Source organism: Micropterus salmoides, unplaced genomic scaffold (assembly GCF_014851395.1).
Source record: "Micropterus salmoides isolate LMB-PRFRI ecotype aquatic unplaced genomic scaffold, ASM1485139v1 Ms_hic_scaffold_20, whole genome shotgun sequence".
Classification (NCBI taxonomy): domain Eukaryota; kingdom Metazoa; phylum Chordata; class Actinopteri; order Centrarchiformes; family Centrarchidae; genus Micropterus; species Micropterus salmoides.
The window spans coordinates 11,535,518-11,549,765 of NW_024041151.1; the positions used below are offsets into that span (position 1 = coordinate 11,535,518).

The 14,248-nt window shown below is 40.5% G+C and overlaps 1 protein-coding gene across 1 annotated transcript in view; it reads left to right on the plus strand.

Moving 5' to 3' along the window:
* Positions 1-14,248, plus strand: part of pcsk5a (proprotein convertase subtilisin/kexin type 5a) — a 30,121-nt gene that overhangs the window by 7,866 nt on the left and 8,007 nt on the right. Inside the window, exons 13-29 of the mRNA XM_038734525.1 lie at positions 2,451-2,587; positions 2,729-2,851; positions 3,060-3,162; positions 3,464-3,654; positions 3,903-3,987; positions 4,421-4,524; positions 4,655-4,793; positions 5,002-5,117; positions 5,306-5,408; positions 8,381-8,517; positions 9,454-9,654; positions 9,837-9,905; positions 10,029-10,071; positions 10,256-10,398; positions 11,806-12,006; positions 13,285-13,368; positions 13,501-13,699. Of these exons, the coding sequence (XP_038590453.1) occupies positions 2,451-2,587; positions 2,729-2,851; positions 3,060-3,162; positions 3,464-3,654; positions 3,903-3,987; positions 4,421-4,524; positions 4,655-4,793; positions 5,002-5,117; positions 5,306-5,408; positions 8,381-8,517; positions 9,454-9,654; positions 9,837-9,905; positions 10,029-10,071; positions 10,256-10,398; positions 11,806-12,006; positions 13,285-13,368; positions 13,501-13,699 (2,178 nt within the window). The remainder of the gene's footprint in view (positions 1-2,450; positions 2,588-2,728; positions 2,852-3,059; positions 3,163-3,463; positions 3,655-3,902; positions 3,988-4,420; positions 4,525-4,654; positions 4,794-5,001; positions 5,118-5,305; positions 5,409-8,380; positions 8,518-9,453; positions 9,655-9,836; positions 9,906-10,028; positions 10,072-10,255; positions 10,399-11,805; positions 12,007-13,284; positions 13,369-13,500; positions 13,700-14,248) is intronic.

A 14,248-nucleotide genomic window follows, 5' to 3' on the forward strand; every position in this document is an offset into this window, starting at 1 on the left:
TCATATATTTAGAATATCATCAAAAAGTGAAACTTGGAAACTTTATATTCATTCATTACACACAGACTGATATATTTCAAATGTTTATTTCATTTAATTGTGATGATTAAAACTGACAACTAATGAAAATCCCAAATTCAGTATCTCCAAAAATTTTAATATTACTTAAGACCAATACAAAAAAGGATTTCTAGAAATGTTGGCCAACTATTGCTCATACTTTTCAGTATGAACATGAAAAGTATGAGCAATAGTTAGTTGGGGCTCCTTTTGCCTGAATTACTGCAGCAATGCGGCGTGGCATGGAGTCCATCAGTCTGTGGCACTGCTCAGGTGTTATGAGAGCCCAGGTTGCTCTGATAGTGGCCTTCAGCTCTTCTGCATTGTTGGGTCTGGCGTATCGCATCTTCCTCTTCACAATACCACATAGATTTTCTATAGAGTTAAGGTCAGGCGAGTTTGCTGGCCAAGTAAGAACAGGTACCATGAACCATGGTCCTTAAACCAGGTACTGGTAGCTTTGGCACTGTGTGCAGGTGCAAAGTCCCGTTGGAAAATGAAATCTGCATCTCCATAAAGTTGGTCAGCAGCAGGAAGCATTAAATGCTCCAAAACTTCCTGGTAGACGGCTGCGTTGACCTTGGACCTCAGAAAACACAGTGGACCAACAACAGCAGATGACATGGCACCATCACTGACTGTGGAAACTTTACACTGGTCTTCAAGCAACGTGGATTCTGTGCCTCTCCTCTCTTCCTCCAGACTCTGGGACCTTGATTTCCAAAGGAAATGCAAAATGTACTTTCATCAGAGAACATAACTTTGGACCACTCAGCAGCAGTCCAGTCCTTTTTGTCTTTAGCCCAGGCGAGATGCTTCTGACGCTGTGTCTTGTTCAAGAGTGGCTTGACACAAGGAATGCGACAGCTGAAACCCATGTCTTGCATACGTCTGTGCATGGTGATTCTTGAAGCACTGACTCCAGCTGCAGTCCACTCTTTGTGAATCTCCCCCACATTTTTGAATGGGTTGTTTCACAATCCTCTCCAGGGTGCGGTTATCCCTATTGCTTGTGCACTTTTTTCTACCACATCTTTTTCTTTCCTTCGTCTCTCTAATAATGTGCTTGGACACAGAGCTCTGTGAACAGCCAGCCTCTTTAGCAATGACCTTTTGTGTCTTGCCCTCTTTGTGCAAGGTGTCAATGGTCGTCTTTTGGACAGCTGTCAAGTCAGCAGTCTTTCCCATGATTGTGTAGCCTACAGAACTAGACTGAGAGACCATTTAAAGGCCTTTGCAGGTGTTTTTAGTTAATTAGCTGATTAGAGTGTGGCACCAGGTGTCTTCAATATTGAACCTTTTCACAATATTCTAATTTTCTGAGATGCTGATTTTGGGGTTTTCATTAGTTGTCAGTTATAATCATCAAAATTAAAAGGAATGAACACTTGAAATATATCAGTCTGTGTGGAATGAATGTATACATTATACAAGTTTCACCTTTTGAATGGAATTACTGAAATAAATCAACTTTTGGATGATATTCTAATTATATGACCAGCACCTGTGTATATATATATATGTGTGTGTGTGTGTGTGTGTGTGTGTGTGTGTGTGTGTGTGTGTGTGTGTGTGTGTGTGTGTAACTGGTATCTGGGCAAGTTTCTGGCAAAATTCATTTCTGGGAATTTTCCACTACATGTCTTGCTTTCAGAAAACTCTGCAATGTCAAAAGTACACCACAAAATAGCAACAAGAGAAACTCAAAGTGTTGGTAACTTGGTGGTTTAAAGCACACTGGAGGAAAAGTACATTTTTCAACTGCTCTGGATGAAATTACTGTCTGTGTTTATCACATGACTACAGTTCCCCTCAGCTCAGTGGAGTGTGTTTGTGAATGTCTTTAAGCTCATTGTTTTGGTTTAGGACTCTCAAGGTTACTTATTTTAGTTTTTCTCACTACTCTTAATTGACTGGAATGTTTGTTTTTTGCTGCTTTTGGAACTATTATACTTTACTCCAGTACATTCATTCAAAAGTCACTGCGTATGTTACTGATATGTTACTGCATCAGTAAACATGTTTGGCTAATATATAGTGATAAAACACTGAAAGCCGACATTTGGGTTAATGGGTACTTTTACTACTGATAATGAAGTGTATTTCACTGACATTAGTGCTCTACTTTTACATAAGTAAAACTTTAAATGCATGACTTTGGAAAATTTGTACATTTTAACTGTTAATTTTTTTAAGTAATACTTCTTTCAGTGCTAATTAAGCACAATATAAACTGAATGATATTACTATTATTAGCATTGTTAGCAATGGTAGTAGTAGTAGTAGCATCTGCTGCAGTATTAGCAGTAGAAGTGGCAGTAGCAATAGTAGTGGTGGTAGTGGTAGTATTACTGGTAGTATTATCCTGATTATGTAATGTTTTGGTTTAGGCCTCTTGACGACTCCACTGAGGGATTTCAGAACTGGGAATTTATGACAACTCACTGCTGGGGGGAGCAGGCAGCAGGGGAATGGACTTTGAAAATCCGGGATACTCCCTCTCAGAAGAGAGAAAACACTGAACTAGGTCTGCTCTTCCTCTTTGTAACATCTCAGTATTGTGAAACATACATTGAAGTTCAACTAGAACAGCAGCTTAAATACAGTGCAGGCCTCCCGGGATAGGCCTCTTATCTTGCTCTCTTTCTGTTTGTCTGTTGTTTCATAGGGACGCTAAAGGAGTGGTCCCTGGTGATTTATGGCACCGCAGAGCAGCCGTATCCCAAACACCGTGAGCGAGCCCGATCGCCTGAGATGCCCGTGGAAAGTGCCTTCACTGTAGAATACAGTGGTGAGTCATGTACTCGGCAGGTTTTAAGCTGCCCCTTCTTCTAGCTTAGACCTCTCACACAGCCGCTAAATGCACTCTGATGCAGATTTATAGCAGATGTCAGTTCAGATTGTTTTTTAAGTTAAACATAGAAGTATATCAGCAGTCTGAATAATTTATCCGTTGTTGCCATGATGGTGCAGGACTGTGCGATTATTTGCCCTTCCAGGACCCTGTGACCCAGAATGCAGTGGTGATGGCTGTGAGGGGCCCAGCCCGCAGCAGTGTGTCACGTGTTTACACTTTTTTCTCAAGTTCAAGAACAACACAAGGTTAGTATGATAACACAGCATAGAGTACAGTTAGTAGATCCAGAATGCAGTGTACACATTGTGTGTTGATACTGTTGCTGCAAAACATGACTCATACATACTGCAAACTGTTGTTTAGCTGTTTATATCATCCTTTACCAAATCCTTAAAGCTTGCATGTAAGAAGACAAAGAGTGTACATGACCATGATTTCACATTGTGGTGGAGAAAATGTACCCAAATATAATTGCCTCCACTCCTACACATTTAGAGAGTCACACCTCTTGTCCTCTATGTGCGTTGGTCCGTGTCTGTCCAATAGGATGTGCGTACCAGAGTGTCCCAGGGGATTCTGGGGCGACCGCTTGCGTTGTAAGAGGTGCTACTCCTCTTGTGAGAGCTGCACTGGGAGTCGCAGTGACCAGTGTACTTCCTGTCAACCTGGACATCACCTAACTGAGGGGACCAGTACCTGCACAGCCATCTGTGGGGATAACTACTACCTCGACCACGGTTGGATTTCTGACCTCACACCTGCATTTATGAATTTCAGAGTGCTTTTTCACATTTTGTGATGTATTATACTTAACAAAACAGACAATCCGCGAGTGAACCTTTTATGATCCATGGCTTACAGAAGAGCCGTATATGTGCCTGCTAATGAATAGTCAGTTAAAGTAACTGCAGTTGAGGGGTCTGTGAGTAAGACTGATTAATCGTTCGGATGTATATTCTATGTGTATTGTGTGATTTCCCCACAGATGCAAATATGTGCAGAAAGTGCAGTGAAAACTGCTTGAAGTGCACCTCCTACAGCATCTGCACAGAATGCAAACCAGACATAAGGTGAAACAAATTCTCGGATGATGCTTGAATTAACTGCTCAGTAAACACTGCTTCTTCTCTTCCAGCTGCTGAGAATACTGATTCTCCCTGCGCACACATCCTCTGCAGCATCATAACAATTACAAAAGGCTACAATATTTTTAACTCTGTATTCAAAAGAACACAAGCGTTATCCTTCCCTTTCCACACACAGCTCGAAAATAAACATGTATCTTCATTTCTATTTTGCAACATCCTCACATGAAACATCTCAAATTCACCATATTGTTGAGTTAGAAGTTTCCAGAATGCTGTGTTCACTGACTCAGTTCACCAAGTACTTGTGGTGGTGTGCTGTAGGCTGGGAAACTGAGCAGTCTGAAGGTAATGTTCACAGTGTCACATGATTGGCTATGTGTGTCACGGTGCCACATGCTCTCTCCGCCCTCTCCAGTCTGCAGGGGAATCGGTGCCAGCAAAGCTGCGCAGTGGGATTCTACCACGACAAGCAGGAAGGTGCATGCAAGCCCTGTCACAAGGCCTGCGCTACCTGTGCAGGTGAGAGCACAGGTCAAGGGTCATGAACTGTATGAAAACTGAATGTCTTGAACTTGAATGTCATTAAAGCACATGTCATGGTATACACATTGTTGTTTGCAGTACTCCTGTTTGTTTCTGTCGGCATCAGGTGCAGGTGTTGAGGCATGCAACCGTTGTGCAGAGAGCTACTTAATGGAGGAGTGGACGTGTGTGTCCTCCTGCAGTGCTGGCTTCTACGCCACAGGGCCAAACTCAGAGATAGCTGATGGGCACAGGATATGTAGGAGGTGAGCTCATTGGTGTGTATTCAGGTGTGGGTGGTTTGTTTATCTGCTGATGGCAGGCCTTATACTGGTGGTTGGCTTCTGCGTGTGTTTGTGCTGGTTTTCACACTTGTGTTTGTAGTTGTGTGCCTGTATGGGTGTAGCTTTTTCTCTTGTGTGTTCCGGTCAGTATGTGTGTTTGTGTGTTCAGTCTCTGCGCTCTCCTCCTCAGGTGTGACTCCAGCTGTCTCACCTGTGTGGGGCCAAGCCAGGGGAACTGCAGCAGCTGTTCCAGCGGTCACAGCCTGCAGGAGGAAGTGTGTGTTGTTAACACTGAGTGCACAGACGGTCAGTCAACCATCTTCTTCCTCTATTACATGTTGGCTCACTACTGCTAGATTAACCATAAGTCATGTTTATTTGTAATAAATAAATATTTGGCATAATGTGGCTTTCCTTCTTTGGAATCCGAACCTCTACTATACACCTCAGATGGTTGTTCATTTAGTCTGTATGGTTCTCTTGCTGTCTATCAGGAGAGTATCAGGACAGTAACGGAAGGTGCCACGCGTGTGATGCAACGTGCCTGAAGTGCACAGGGCCGCAAAGAGAAGACTGCATCAGCTGTGTTTCTTCACGGTGAGATGGTCTTGACTTTTTAGATTCAGGTTCAGAGGAGAAATTATAAATTTGTTTCTCTGAGTTAAAAAAAAAGGTGTTTTACCAACGTGTCCTTAGTAACAAATAATGTTTAACAGATGTGTTGGTATTTTATACAGTCAAAGCCAGCAAGATGCTAATCAATTAGATATAAATGACAATGAATTGTTTATGTTAAAAAGTACTCAAAAAGTGTCTTCTCTAGAAACACAATTAGGAATGAGTTTTATATTATTATTATTATTATTATAATAAAATGATGTCAAGCTGAAACAATCAGTCACTTTATTAATGAGTTGATTGAAAGAAAAATGATTGGCAACTATTATGATAATCAACAAATCGTTTCAGTAATCTCTTAAGCAAAATTAGTAAAACTAAAATGCCAAACAGTCTCTGGTTCCAGCCCTTCAAGAGGAGAGAGGGGTATTTCTTTGTCGTGTGTTATTGTAAACTGAATCTCTTTAGGTTTTCACAAAATAAGATATGCATTCTTCATAATTTGTGAGAATAACATTTTAACATTTAACATTTAATATATGATAAATGACAGAGTAATGTACTTTATACAGTCTTAGGGAAAGGTTAGGGCTGTTGATAAACATATATATATCTATAGACATATTGTGTTTATACATATGTGGTAACACTTTCTATGAAGGTCATCGTTATAATGAGTTATGCATATATTTATAACACGATACAATGCGTCCATAAGACATTATAACAGTTGTTATAATCACTTACAAACATGCATTAGGTGCTATAGCAAAGTTCATAATGTATTATGACCTTTTGATTTAATGTTTTATAACTAATAGTAATACCAGTTTATATCAATGTGCGCCAAGAATCTCCGACCATGTTCCATATGTTCCATGCCTCATTATAAATACACTTTAGTTACAATTTATTGATTTTGATTTAATGTTTTATAACTAATAGTAATACCAGTGTGGTGTATAATATATGTGCATTTGACGCATAACAGTTCAAAATAGCACTGTAGCAGCTGGACAGAGGGTCAGTGACCTCTTAAGGGGAGAGTAGTGATTGGTGGTTATGTAGGGATTGAACCCTTCTATGGAATTTGACCTCTGACCCCTTGTTTTGTTACCTCAGAATAGTACTAAACCCTTCTCTGGTACCAGATACCTACACACCCTATATAAGCGATGTTTGATGTACAGAAAGACAGAGTGGCCATCGGGCTGGGTCACTCTCCAAGCTGCTGCAGAGCTTGTAATTGATGCTGAACTCCTTGATGTAATAAACCTTTATGATCAAGAACAGTGTCAAGCGGATTTCTTCTGAACACATCATCGCAGCATTATTGTTCGGACACCACACCAGTTTATATCAATGTGCGCCATGAATCTCCGACCATGTTCCATAACACATTATAACCACCGACTCTGCCTGAACATTTTGCAGTTTAGCACAAAAACACAACATAATTACATCAAGGACACTCATTCTCAGGGTGGTGAAAGATCGCTGTTGCCAACCATATAACATCATTTAAGAAGAGGCTGTTGCGTTTTTTCAGATTTTGAGAAAGGAGAGGCTGGATCTGATGAAAATTAACAAGAAAATTTTATAAAAAAATAGGTGAATAAAAGATGGCAATAAAGAACAAACATGAAACAAAAACACTGCAGTGGACTGGAAAGTTGTTGCTCTTTTCAGATTTACAGCTTACAGTCCTGATTCTCACAAAATGAATTGTTAATATCCTCCAGGTATGTGGGCGGGTCTTTTCCTCCAAATGGCTCAGGACCATAGCCATTGGTCGTTTGGTTACTTTTTCGTCACCCAATTAGGAAGGGTGTACCTTACTGCTCTATGATACTTTTGGTCGAACAAAAGAGCGCCAATTCCCAGACGTGAAACCTCCTTCAATCCACAGGAATAAACAGTCTTTTGCTCTAAACTATTCATGGAGAACAACAGGGCTTGTCTACAAAATGGTTGACACCCTATCTTAAGTGTCAATGAAACAGTCAAAAAACTGTCCTTCTGGCACTAAACAAAGAGGTGTCAGTTTTTTTTACATTACATTTGCATATTAAAATCCAAAAGAAATGTCTCCTCAATTGCTTAAAAGGACTAGTTTACATCCCTGATTTACTGGTCTGGTGGTCAAACCGCGGTGAAGTTAGTTTCAAGTTGGATATTCGACAGACATTCACCCTTCTAACTCAGTTCACCCAGTGTCGGCAGTATAAGTGCGGTTAGCTCACCTCCGATAGATCGCTGATCGGGCTCACCAGCGTCCTTCCTTTAACAACCAGTTATCAGACTCCTCTGGGCACTGAAATATAATTTAACTTAATTATCAGGATGTACAGTATGTACGATACAATTCTAAGTTGTGACTAAAGTGTATTTATAATGAGGCAGAGTCGGTGGTTATAATGTGTTATGGAACATGGTCGGAGATTCTTGGCGCACATTGATATAAACTGGTATTACTATTAGTTATAAAACATTAAATCAAAAGGTCATAATACATTATGAACTTTGCTATAGCGTCTAATGCATGTTTGTAAGTGATTATGACAACTGTTATAATGTCTTATGGACGCATTATATCGTGTTATATATATATGCATAAGTCATTATAGCGATGACCTTCATAGAAAGTGTTACCACATATGGTATTTTTAAACATATTCAAATATCTGATTACCAATCTATATGTATATATAAATGAACATATATAGAAATATTGTGTGTATATATATATATATATGTAGCTCTTAACCAACCATCCCCATACCCCTCTCTCTTCTCCCTGTGTCAACACACTCAGCTTCATCTGTGTAACTCTGCCATATGTTACATGATGTAATGTAAATGAGTTCAGCTTATTTGCATAGACATTATATGTGTTGATTTTTGTGGTCTTGCAAATAAAAAAGTGTTTTTGACATTGTTATCGGCGGCAGGGCTCTAGATGAGGGCCGCTGCGTGGTGGAATGTGCAAAGGGCAAGTACCAGTCAGGTGGCCAGTGTCACCTGTGTGACCACACCTGTGCCACCTGTGTGGATGCAGAGCCTGCCAACTGTACCAGCTGTGACACTGGTGAGGACAGAACAAGTAAATCACACAGTTTGTGTTAGTGTACATTTAAACTGCGTGTGTGTATTTAGTTTACTGTATTCCTGGGGACCAAAAGGCTGGACCACGCAGGTTTAAAGTGCTCTTTGAGGGTTAAGACTTGGTTTTATGGTTAGGGGTAGAATTAGGTTAAGGCTAGGGTAAGGGTAATGGTTAAGGTTAGGCATGTAGTCGTGGTGATTAAGGTTAGAATAAGGGGCTAGGGAATGCATTATGTCAATGAGATGTCCACACGTTGACAGAGGAACAAACATGTGGGTGTGTGTGTGTCTGTGTGTGTGAGAGAGAGAGAGAGAGAGAGACAGAGACGCAGATTTGGATTTGGTCATAAATTTTTTGCTTTAAACCAATCGTGAACTTGGTGTGGTGAAGCTGTAGTGGTATAGAAAACCCTCCGATGTAGTCTAGACACTGGTGGTGTTGATAAAGGGATGAAGAAAAGCTAGAGATCTGGATGCGATGAGGAGAGGACTTCTGCTGAGCTTGAACTGGGCCTGGATTTGATGAGCTGGAGGTGAATGGGGTGCAGGAGGGCCACCACCAACTACCATAAAGGATAAAGGAAAATCCTATTCATTAATGCAGATTTAAGAACTACAATTTATTTATTTAAGACTGACATTCAAAAAAAAGGAAACTTAAGATTTGCCCAATAGATAATTGATTGTATATATAGTTAAATGACCAGCTGAATGTTTTGTGCGTTGGTGTATGCTGCTTACAGAAGAGATAAATGATTCTTTAGACTTAACGGATCTATTTTTTTTTTACCAACTTGACATCTAAATCCAAATTGAATTGGCTGTGGAAAACAAAACATATGCATGACCAGGAAGTTATACAAGCCAAAGTTTGACATCACACTACTTCACACACATTGATATGCTATTTTTTCTCCAGATAAGTTTGAAATGGAGCGTTACCTGTATAAAGGCCAGTGTCTGGACGCCTGTCCTGAGGCCTTCTACCACACCAAGGAGAGGACCTGTGAGCCCTGCTCCGATCACTGCCAGCTCTGCACAAGCCCTACCCATTGCCTCAAGTGTAACTCCTCCTACTACGTCTCTGATGGAGTATGTGCAAAGCTGGAGTGTGGAGAAGGTAACAAGGTCACAGCCTTATTTATGTGCCATTTTTCTTATTTCTGTTATGTTACACAGTGACACAGTGTCAGAGATGAAAAAGCATCATATCAAACCTGCCCACCCTTCGCTCTTTCACATTTTTTTGATGGTTCCTCTCACTGTATCTTTCTTTCACACTCTCTTATCCTTTTCTCTCAGGGGAGGTGGAGGATCCAGATTACGACGACTGCATGGCCTGTGAGGAGGGCTGCAAGAAGTGCGTCTTGTGTAAGTCGCGGCTCAGTAGCCAAAATGAACGCTGCCTAGGCCGAGCTCCCCTCCCAGTGTGTTGCCAACCATGCTCCTGGTAGTTCCTGTTTAAAAGGAGAGTTTTTTGTCTGCTTTCAACAGATAACCCCAAGCATTGCCTGTCCTGCACTGAGGGCTTTTACAAGTAAGGCTGTGTGCCTCACTGACGCCATGTGTGATCTGTCCTCTGCACTCGCTCTGCCTTTCAATTCGCTGTTATGCTAGAATGAAAAGGGTCCTTTTGCTGTAGATTTGTGTGTATGTGTGTGAGAGAGAGAGAGAGAGAGAAAGGGAGAACCGCACATATAGACTGCTGATTTTGTTATCAGTTTTCAGGATGGCTGCTACAAAAACTGCCCGGCTAAGACGTACAGCGTGGAGGAGGAGATGACCTGCGTTGCATGTGATGACAACTGTGTGAACTGTGATGAACATGAGTGCTACTGGTGTGAGACCGACTTCTTCTTATCAGGTAAAACTGCCTCAGATGGTCAAGACATAAAGGCATGAAGCATTATTTACAATGGTGGAAGAAGTCAAATCCTTTACTTGTGTAAAAGTCTTTAAAATGTCACTAAAGTAAAAGTATTTTTAGCAAAATGTACTAAATGTATTAAACATAAAAGAACTCATAATGTGGAAAAATGGCTCAGATGAGTCTTATATTATTACATATCATATTTTGGATTACTATTACTGATGCATTAATGCATTATGTAAGTAGAGTAATTTAGTAAATGCACTTTGTTACATTCCACCACTGGGAAGTCCTGCATTCAGAATTGCACTTGAAGTAAAAATACAGATGTATTACCACGTATCAAAAGTGAGGTCCTTTACATGCATATTATGTTTACTATATTAGTATTTTATTAGAGCTGATGTTTTAGACTGTTAGCAGCACTGAAATGTTAGAGCAGGTTGATCCAATTTTAACAACTTCCTATACTGCTTTACTTTGGATAATTTAATGTAATGTAATTGTATTTTACAACATGAACACAAATTTTATATTTCAAATATTAATCTTCTTAAGTAACTACAGCAAAATGTGCTGTGGTTGCCAAATCTATCCTCCCAAGTTAGTTTAAGATGTTTTGATTGCACACAATTTGTTTTAGAACACATACCATGTAGGGTTGATATTGACTGACCTACTAAAAGCATTTAAAGTAGATTGTGACACAGGGCTGCTCTAAAAGACAGGACCTCGAGTTAAAATGCAGAAGCCACTGTAAGTGCTTACCATATTAATATATATTGTGCTCTAATGGTGCATACTACCAAATCAGTTTAATCACATGACAGAAAAGATGGGGCCCCAGGGCAGTGCAGTTGGTATATGTATATTGAATAAGTATAAAGTACTGTAGCATAAAATGGAAATACTTAAAAGAGTACTCAACCAATAAAGCACTGCACTCATTCTTCTTACTTGGCATCTAAATTACTCAAAATGCAACTCAACTGCAGACAATTTGATCGGAGATTCAGCTATGTTATGCTAGTAGCGGCTAATGTAGCCTAGAGCCGCTACCCTCAACAGACATGAGGAGCAGGCTACAGAGGTCTGGTAAGCTCACTTATCTCAAACTCCACACCCCCAAATGTTTTTTTCATTTTTAACTTTTAGTCTTCAGCCCCAACTCACTTATCAAACCTCACGCAGCTTCCTCTGGAGTCACAAAAGGTTTATTCAACTTTTTTTCACATAGGCAGTAACACTCCCCAAGACCTGTAATTAGACTTTGATGTGTAAAATCGTTAACCTTTAACTAAAGTACAAGTGCTTAAAATTGTGAACTTAACTTGCTCAGGTAAATGGATTACATACAATATTGATCTCAAAAAAACAGAAAAATTCTCCTATTTTTCCCAGAGGGAAGATGTGTTTCAGTGTGTCCTGATGGTTTCTATGGCGACGAAGACACCAATGACTGCGAGGAGTGTCACTCAGACTGTGTGACATGTAGCGGCCCCAAGGACGATGACTGTCTGTCGTGTGAGGAGGGGAAGATGCTAGAAAACAGAGCGTGTGTGCCTGACCATGAGGTCTGTCCCATTAAGACCTTTCGCAGCGGTGAGACTAATACTTATGTATTCCACTAATCCAACTGTCTGCTCATAATGAATCAGGGATTTGGGCGCTTTCACAGGGGCAGAAAGAAATCTTGGAGGGTAATTGGTCTGTGTGCCATCGTCCCTGAACCCTGTACCAACTTAAGTACTCCAAACAGGCTCAACTACTGAGCGTCGGCCAGATACAACTTTGAAATAATTGATTGTATATGCCGAACATTTAGTTCCCCCCAAGAATTAGTTGGACAGACCTTAAAACAACATATGGTAATTAGTGCGAGGCAAGACATCTTAATTATAGGAACTAAAATAACTCAGAGAAAAGTACATAGGTTAATACAAAGGTTGAAAATCAACACAGAGAAGCAAAGTTATTCTTTAACTTTGAATCTCAAACTGTCACACAAAATGTGGGTTTTCTGTAATTGCCAATTGAGGGGGATTACATACTAATCTTAGTTGGGTTTTTATTTCTAAATGCTGTTGTTAGAAGACATTTTGGGAAACACACTCTCCTGCTGAGAGTTAGATGACGACTGATACAGTATCACTGTCATGTCTGTCTATATTTGGAATAAAGACAAGAACATGTTATCAATTCTTCCCAAACTCTCGGCAAGATAGCTATTCCTTTACAATGGATAAGAGACATGAGTTCAGGCAGGAAAGGTAGAAAAGGTACATCATCCAAGTCTATGCTCATGTCATGCTGAAATGGTTTCCTTAGCCATTTCAGTCACCCGGGCATTCAAAAAATTCATTATGGAAACTCACAGGATGGTAAGCAATCCTCTTAGCTTATTACAAGGTGGAAGAAAATCACCATCAGGTGAGCATGAACTAACTAAAACAGGATTTTCTGTGACAGAAGAGGATGGTTTACATATACACATGTACACTACCTATGAAGGCCAGCAGGCAGTTATCTCTAGCTTCATATTTAGCGTACAGAAATGAAAGTGGTATCCTTTCATGTTACTCTCAGCAAGAAAGCAAATAAGTGTATTTCCCAAAGTGTCGAACTATAGGCTATATAAATTACACTACTAGCAGTATTGCTGTAATATATCTTCAAGCAATGTTTTTTTCCTTACAAGTAGCTAAGAAGATTGTCCACCACCATGTGACAACTGAAATGCTCATGTTCCATCTGTAAGCCAGGACGATGATTTGTACTATGATGTTCCTGGTTCAGGGCTAGGTTTCCCTCTGCTGTGTGCTGTGCTGTAATGAGGAGCACTGTGGCTCTGTCTTGTTCACTGTGTTGTTTAACCTCCAGATGACGGAGAGTGTGAGGACTGCCACCAATCATGTGAGTCCTGCTCTGGAGAAGAGAAGAACCAGTGCACAAAATGTGCAAAAGGTCTGCAAAACATTAGGCGTTTCATGCTGTCTGACCTGCAACAGCACAGTTTCATATTTTCACGACTGCACCACAGCATATCCAGTTTTTTTTGCAGCGCAGTGATGTTTCCTTTTTTTCTTCCTCCCCCAGGGCGGTTTCTGACCACACAGCATACATGTGTGTCAAAGTGTCCGGGGAGTTTTGTTGCCAGTCGGCTGAGCGGTGTGTGTGAGGCCTGCCCTCCAGGCTGTTTGCAGTGTGTGGATGCTCAGCACTGCACCCGCTGTCAGAGCACTCGTAAAGCTCAGTTACTCCTGCAGGATGGACAGTGTGTCCAACAGTGTCTCAGGTCAGAGGTCAATGCTATCGCTGTTTCATTTTTGTCTCAAGTTTTAATGTATTTACATACTTTTTTACACACTGGGACGTGAGGGTGCCCCAGCTCGATCTGGAAATTCGATTTGGAAATATGTTGGGAATTCAACCCTGCTGGAAAAATCTTTTGAACATCAGGTCAGATGTTTGATGCGCAATCTTTGAAGAGCCAAAAATGAAATGTATTTGCTGGCCATGAATTTGACATTTCCTACTTGATGTTTATGCGCCATTAAGTTGTGACATCCCAGAGACTGAAAAAATATCTCGTCCTTGCTGAAGAGGTCCTTGATTCTCCATTAGAGCTGAGATGACCATTTTAACGTTTTGACCATGAGGGCTTAATTTAAATTTTTTTTTTACTACTAAGCAGCTTTTTTCTAACAACACTTAAGTACTACATGATGGTCTGGATAAATTATTAGCTGTCCTGAAGCAGAGAGCAGAGCAAAATGTCAGTCCTCTTGTTTACCCCAGCAGCAATGCACAAATTCATGACAGCATGTTTAATTTTTTTAAAACA